This window comes from Cyprinodon variegatus, unplaced genomic scaffold (assembly GCF_000732505.1).
Source record: "Cyprinodon variegatus isolate N-32 unplaced genomic scaffold, C_variegatus-1.0 Scaffold1311, whole genome shotgun sequence".
NCBI lineage: Eukaryota > Metazoa > Chordata > Actinopteri > Cyprinodontiformes > Cyprinodontidae > Cyprinodon > Cyprinodon variegatus.
Window position 1 is genome coordinate 19284 of NW_015151764.1, and position 7838 is coordinate 27121.

Here is a 7838-nt window from a genome sequence, read left to right on the forward strand (position 1 = left end):
TTCAATCTGACCGTTACGCCTCAATCTGACCGTTACGCCTCAATCTGACCGTTACGCCTCAATCTGACCGTTACGCCTCAATCTGACCGTTACGCCTTAATATGACCGTTACGCCTCAATCTGACTGTTACGCCTAAATATGACCGTTACGCCTCAATCTGACTGTTACGCCTAAATATGACCGTTACCCCTCAATCTGACCGTTACCCCTCAATCTCACCATTACGCCTCAATCTGACCGTTACGCCTTAATCTGACCGTTACCCTTTAATCTGACCGTTACGCCTCAATCTGACCGTTACCCTTTAATCTGACCGTTACGCCTCAATCTGACTGTTACGCCTCAATCTGACTGTTACGCCTCAATCTGACCGTTACCCCTCAATCTGACCGTTACCCCTCAATCTGACCGTTATGCCTTAATCTGACCGTTACCCCTCAATCTCACCGTTACCCCTCAATCTCACCATTACGCCTCAATCTGACCGTTACGCCTTAATCTGACCGTTACGCCTCAATCTGACTGTTACGCCTCAATCTGACTGTTACGCCTCAATCTGACCGTTACCCCTCAGTCTGAGCATTACACCTCAATCTGACCGTTACTCTTCAAGCTGACATTGCGCCTCAATCTCACCATTATGCCTCAATCTGACCGTTACCCTTCAATCTGACCGTTACCCTTCAATCTGACCGTTACGCCTCAATCTGACCGTTACCCCTCAATCTCACCATTATGCCTCAATCTGACCGCTACCCTTCAATCTGACCGTTACCCCTCAATCTGACCGTTACCCTTCAATCTGACCGTTACCCCTCAATCTGACCGTTACCCTTCAATCTGACCGTTACGCCTCAATCTGACCGTTACCCCTCAATCTCACCATTATGCCTCAATCTGACCGTTACCCTTCAATCTGACCGTTACCCCTCAATCTGACCGTTACCCCTCAATCTCACCATTATGCCTCAATCTCACCATTATGCCTCAATCTGACCGTTACGCATCAATCTGACCATTATGCCTCAATCTGACCGTTACCCCTCAATCTCACCATTATGCCTCATTCTGACCATTACCCTTCAGTCTGACCGTTACCCTCAATCTGACCGTTACCCTTCAATCTGACCGTTACCCCTCAATCTGACCGATCATCTTGTGGATGAGTCATTCTCTGAAAGTATTACCTACCATTCTGTATAGCTAGTAATATTTTATCCTTTCCAGTGTCTTAATAGAACTGGCTTTGTCGTGGTGAAGGCTGTTTATAACCGCTGTTTTTTATGTTTTCTTTTTCCTATTGTGACGTTATCATTTAAGAAGTTAAGCAGTCCCAGTGTTGGTGTGCAGTGTGATTAGGTTCGGACACATGAAGAACATGTGAAGCATGTCTCCCGGACTCTGTTTACATCACCAGCAAATATCAGAGTCGCTTTTTCTAGCTCTAAATAATTAAACTGGTGTCCAATATGATCAGTTCAGAATTTTGAACTGTATCAGTTTGGAGCAAGAATCCCTCATGGGTTTTAACCTTTGTTTGACTGTTGCAACCCACTGTTCCTCTGTGAACATTTGTTTTTATTCTGATTTCCATACCTTTATAAGTCCTGTGTTAATGGTGATCAGGGGGGGTCTGGAGGAGTCTTTTAATTTATTAAGCATAGTGGATATTTGTGATTCTATGGGTATGGTTACCTCAGGTATCTTTAATTTGTGAGGCAGTCTCTTATTTGTAGGAACTTCCAGAAGTCTTTGTGATTTAGTATATTGTATAATTCTAGAAATTGTTGAAATTACATTAAGGCATCATTTAGAAAGAAGCAGTTTATACTGTCAGTCTCTTTTGTATGCCAACTCTTCCAAAAGATCATTTTCCCCTTTATTTTTGTGTTTAAAAACTTGATGTGCCATAAAGCGACGAAAGCTGCTGCAAAGATGTTCTCAGCTGGAGACCAGGAAATGAAACAGAAAAGATGAGAAGCAGGAACCAATGAGCCGCGGCAGCATGCAGACGTCTGGGAGCCGCTGCTAATCTAGTTCCTTCTGCTCAGATCCCACAGTTTCTGTTAGACGACTGCAGCCGCTACGGGAAACCCTGCAGGATTTTCTGCACTCAGCCCAGACGCCTGGCGACCATCGCCGTGGCGGAGCGGGTGGCCGCAGAGAGGGGGGAGAGTGTGGGTCAGACTGTGGGTTATCACATCAGGCTGGAGAGCAGGTAGGTTTCAGCTTTAGGCTAAAATAAAACGAACCGTTCTAAGATGAAGGGAAGTGATGACGCTGCTTTCAGGTGCTTTAAAATGTCGCCCGCTGAAATCCATCTCTGTATTTGTAAATCTCAGGGTCTCTCCCAAGACACTGCTCACTTTTTGCACCAGTGGAGTTCTCCTGAGGACGCTGATGGCCGGAGACGGCAGCCTCACGACTGTGACCCACGTGATCGTGGTGAGCCTCCCGATCTGCTGCCGTAGGACGATCTGAGGATAATAACCAGCTAGATGCTGTTTACAGAGGAAATGTTTCTAAACTAACTGATAAATGATCGATGCTGCGTACTCAAATAAAATAAACGTGGTTTAGTTTTATTTAAAAATGGTTTGACCTCTGACCTCCTCCAGCTTTTTCCTTAGGTGTTGTGGCAGGGATGACTGATTGTTCTCCTTCCACACAGGATGAGGTCCACGAACGGGACGGCCTGACAGACTTCCTTCTCACCAAGCTGCGGGATGTTCTCCAGAAGGTTCCCACCCTGAAGCTGATTCTGTCCAGCGCAGCTCTAGATATAGATCTGTTCCTCCAGTACTTCGGCTCCTGTCCGGTGATCCGCCGTAAGTTGCGCCCCCACTGTGTGTCTAGGCTCCGTTTTTCTGCTCTCCGCTGCTTCAGTCCAGCTTTGAGAACAGAGATTTGCAGGTTTTCCCTCTGTGGATCTAAATGATCATCTATGGTAGACATAACTGCATGGAGATGGACTGAACCCGTTATTATCACCACTCTACAGGAGGCACAGCCCCTCATTTAACCAGAGGAACAGGCTTTATTAAATCTTTAAAACTTCAGCAGTTTTTAAGTGACTGCTGTTAAATTAGTGGAAAATCTGCAACAATGATTAGCCCGAGTTAAAGTTCACTGAACTAGTGAAGTGGAGGTGGACGGTCAGTCGTCTGAGGTGGACTTGGAGGGAGGTTACCGGAGGGATGAGGTCATGAAGCGACGGCTAGCCATTAAACCCTGAAAGAAGTATACTGGTTCCCAGCTGCTGAAAGCTGGACTCTGACCCTATCCTGTGGTTCTGGTTCCTTCCTGGTTCCTGCAGTCAAAGGGAAGCAGTTTGAGGTGAAGCAGTTCTTCCTGGAGGACATCCTGAAGCAGACGGGCTTCAGCAGGCAGAACGCTTCCAAATACCAGGAGGAGATGCAGAGAAGTATGAAGCTGCTCAGCATTTGTGACCCTGCAGCCTCCCGTCTCCGCCTTTACTTAACCCTCCATCTGTTTCCAGAGGAGACGCAGCAGAAACGGTTGAATGAATGGTTTGAGGCAGCAGGGAGCGGTGCTGTGGGTGCGACTTTGACCCACATGTTTCCTCCGGGCCTCCTTGATGCCGGCGGCTGTGGGGACAGAGAGAAGGAATCCATCCAGCAGGTGAGATATACGTCCTGTTGGATCCTCTAAGGGTTTCTTTTTCTCTCCTTTTGTTCATTTGTACCTTTGATGCTACGTTCAGACCACACATGATTCAAGCAGCAGAAGCAGCTGGTTTACATGCATGCTATGTTAGACACACATCAAAAGGTCCAGAAGCAGCTGCTGCTGGAGTTAGAAAAATGTAACTTTAGCTGCTGGATGCCCCGCATCAACCAATGAGAGAAGCTGATCTGGGAGCTGGAAGGGAGTCAGACACAGCACGTGAAAAACCACATAGAGGCGAGTGTTTAGACAGAGAGACAGAGCAGATGTGTTTACGGTGCTTCGCATTATCTGTCACTTCTTTATCAGGTTTGGGACGGTTTATTTCAGCAGATGGCCGCTCACACTGAGCCTGGTTCTGCTGGAGGTTTCTTCCTGTTCAAAGGGAGTTTTTCCTCTCCACTGTCGCTACAAGCATGCTTAGTGTGAGGGATTGCTGAAGAGTCAATGAGTCGATGCAATCAGCTGGTTTTCCTTAGATAGAAAACTTTGAATCAATCTGACTGGATGATCTGGTGAACTGTAAAGTGACCTGAGATGACATGATGTGAATTGGAGCTATAGAAATAAACTGAATAGAATTCATTTCCTGAACCCCATCCCCGGATCCCTCCTACTGAAGGGAAAGGCTCCTGGTCTCCACTATTTAGCAGATAACCTGTTTTAGATGCAAACGATGCGTTCTTTCTTCATGGCTGCTTTAAAATTTGCACAAATTTCCCATTTATTTCATTCTATGTATAAACATAAACTTAGCAAAGTGAGCTGACAGCTCTGCCGCCAGCAGGAGGCGCTGCCTGAACCTTTTCTTGTTGTATGACAGAGTGAGAAGGACCCAGAGCAGCTGAAGCCATGGCTGCTAAAGGAGATGGACTCCTGCATCTCCAGCATCTTCCTGCATGAAGACCAGGATGCTTTCAGCCAGCTCTTCAACCTCATCCTGCATGAACGGGTCAGCGGTAAGGTCATGTCCTCCGTCCCTTTCTGAAAACAAACATCTGAGCCACTAGTCTTTGAAAGGCAGGAAGAACGTCCCTTTTTGAAGCCCTGGTCACACCTTGGCCAGAAGGTGAGTGAGATGGATCCTCCCCTGGAGAAACTGGCAGGAAGTGACAGGGCCGTAAGGAAATCACGTTTTGTCCTGTTTGGTAGAAAAATAATTAACTTGTTGGTGAGGTGAGTTGATACTGTCGAGTAGAGATGGAGCCTTATTGTGAAGGTGTTCTCCTCTGTTCAGTGGACTACACCCACAGTGAGACGGGCTCCACACCTCTGATGGCTTCAGCAGCGCGAGGATTCCTTCCAGAGATGCAGCAGCTGCTCTCCATGGGTGCTGACATCAACATGAGGGCATGTAACGGATGGTAGGAAGGCTCATCCTCCTGCCCCATGATGCAAAGCTCTGCTTCTGAGAACTAGTGGTGCCAGTTTCTAAAATGGACCAGGAACCACGTTCCAATTGTTCCTGTTGTGTTTCAGGACGGCGTTGGACTTTGCTGAACACTTCCAGCAGACGGATGCTGTGGATCTGCTGAAGACCTCCATGTGAGTCGGTTGAACTCTGTAGAGATCATGGATGCAAAAAGCTGCTTAAAGGTATCATGGAGGATTTCCATGAATTTTTGAAAAGATCGCCCTCTCCACTTAAAAACAAAATTTACATGCAGAACCCTGTACCCGCTCCCGAGAGGAACGCTCACTCTGTTTAAAGTTGCTGTTCTCATAGCTCATACAAGCTTACTGTGTCCCAACGCCCCCCCTTATACAGCGGGGACTATATAGTGAACTTTATAGTGAACTCAGTTAACTGACCGTTCAGACAGATGATCACTGCTTTTTGCTCCGTTGGTCTCATAACTCCTCCACTGCGCGGTGCCTGCGCCATCTTTATTAGTCGCCACTGTTAGGCAGCAACAGCCTATGGAGACAGCGGGCCGCTTTGACAGCAAATCCAACAATGCTTAGCGTGGAGAGCTCTCCGTGCAAAGCATTCTGGGATATATCTGCCTCTTCTGAGGCCTGTCTTTTCTTCACTTGGAGCCAAACAGGAACAGACCAGATGAAGCTACTATGAGAAAAAGCAGAGAGAGCAGAACGTTAGAGATTGAACTAACAGATTCTGCAGAATAGAGATAGAATGAAGCAGAATGATGAAAAGGGGTCCCTATGTCCTCCAGCAGTCTAAGCCTATAGCAGCAGAACTATAGAGATGGCTCAGGTCCCCCCGGTAGAAAAAGGGTTCCAGAAGCTCAACAGTCTAGTAGTCCCGTGCTGTAGGTTTTACCTGCTGGTTTCTAAGCAGTCTGGGCCGTAGATGTATTGGACCAGACTGGAAAAGTGTTTGTGTTGCTGTGCAGACCTCTGCGGCAGGCAGAAGACCGGGAGGAATCCACTTTGATCCATTGCAGCCCCACGGAGCTGAACAGCGAGGCACAAGAGCTCCTTAGACAGTACCACCACAGCTTCGATGACCAGCAGGTGGACCTGGACCTCATCATGACGCTGCTTCTCAACATCTGCACCAACACCAATGAGGGTGAGGCTTCCCACTCGTTTACAGAGCAGCTGGAAGGAGGCTGGATGTTCTCTCTGTGGTTGGTTTGTCTTCATCAAAGCTTGGTGGGACGCTGCAGGTGGCTCCATTTTGGGGCTCCACAGCTTCTCCCTAATGACTGAGGGAAATATTCAGTCTCAATACTGTATATGGAGCCTTCAGGCTGCTGCTGCTCCGTCAATCCAGAAGCTGGCAGATCTTCATGTGGCTGGAAGATAAAATCTGCACAACTAAACCAGAAAGATGCCTGTAATTAAAGGTCTGCTGCTGATGGACATGAAGTATTGCTAAGTGGGGACCTAGTTTTGGAAAACTGATACTGTAAAATAGTTCCAGGGTTGTTTTTCCATCTCTCAGATGGTGACGTTCACTTTCACTTCACCAAGGTTGATTATTTTGCTGTCATTCTTCGATGTAATCCAAAATAGAAACAAGAGCAGAAGAATAGTTTCCCTCCTTTGGAAACGCTGAGGTCCAGACAGGCTTTTAGCTAGCCGTGCATATGGCCGTACATTGTGCTCTTTACTTGAAATATTAGTAATTTTACACCCGTTTTGGATATGTACGGCTTTGGTACGGCCTAATTTCCCCCGAAATATGGTGGAATATCTAACATCCCTACAGTAAACCTCATTTGCGGGAACAAGCACGCTGCGCTGTTTGCAAGCAGGTTAGCTTGAAACATTAAAAAAGCTTCTGAAAACTCATCGAATGCCTGATAGCTATAGGATTATTTTGGCGGGTTTTTTTTTTCGTTCTTTGGAACAGTGCTGTCCGTGGAATGGGGGGAAAGCAACAGCTAAACGCGTGCATAGGCTGTTCGGTATTTTTAATTGTTGTATTCAGCTGCAGCTCACACTGTATGATGAAACTGCAGGGTTTAAAAGTTCACAGCTCACCATGTTTGTTCTCACGCTGTGCGACCGGACGCTCTGATGCGATCTCACGACGGCCGACCGAATTTCCAACATGTTTGATTTTCTCCTGACCTTTTGATTCCTGATGGGGAGGTGGTCGATAGAGGCTGTTCGCCCCGCGATAACCCTTTATGCTACACAATGAGGCTGAAACTCGTCCTGATCGAACGTTCTCACACGACAGCAGAATCAGGCCAACAAGGGCAAAAAAATCATACATTTTAATGCCAGATTTAACGTAAATGACAACTGGGGGAAGATTGGTACTAAATCTGTTGCAAAAGTCAAACAGATGCTCCAGTTTTTTCATGGTTCTTCGATGTAATTGTGGTCTTTAATTCCAAGGATCGATGAATAGATACTGATTATCAATAGCAGTGCACTTATTTTGCACATTTACAGCCTTCAGCACACATCAGCTTACATTTACAAAATGTACTAAGCAGTGACGGCTGGTGGAGTTTCTTCCAGGGGGCGCTATAACGTCAAAATAAATGTATACCAAAAAACAATCAGATGTATACTAAGGCATCACACCAGTATATTTATATGAATGCCAACGACAAAAAACAACATTCTGAAATGTTCAGCAAAGTGCTTTAAATCAGTCCTAGCTGTCTTTATCCATGCTGGATCAGATCCTGACCTTTGAAAAGGAGGCAGGGAAACCAGGATAAAG

At 46.5% G+C, this 7838-nt stretch overlaps 1 protein-coding gene across 2 annotated transcripts in view; it reads left to right on the forward strand.

Annotated features, from left to right (window-relative positions):
* Nucleotides 1–7838, forward strand: part of ythdc2 (YTH domain containing 2) — a 35718-nt gene that overhangs the window by 11000 nt on the left and 16880 nt on the right. For both annotated transcript variants that reach the window (XM_015402162.1, XM_015402163.1), the window contains exons 6-14: nt 2053–2219; nt 2344–2446; nt 2673–2829; nt 3318–3425; nt 3501–3643; nt 4512–4647; nt 4926–5052; nt 5168–5233; nt 6046–6224. In XM_015402162.1, coding sequence (XP_015257648.1) covers nt 2053–2219; nt 2344–2446; nt 2673–2829; nt 3318–3425; nt 3501–3643; nt 4512–4647; nt 4926–5052; nt 5168–5233; nt 6046–6224 — 1186 coding nt within the window. The remainder of the gene's footprint in view (nt 1–2052; nt 2220–2343; nt 2447–2672; nt 2830–3317; nt 3426–3500; nt 3644–4511; nt 4648–4925; nt 5053–5167; nt 5234–6045; nt 6225–7838) is intronic.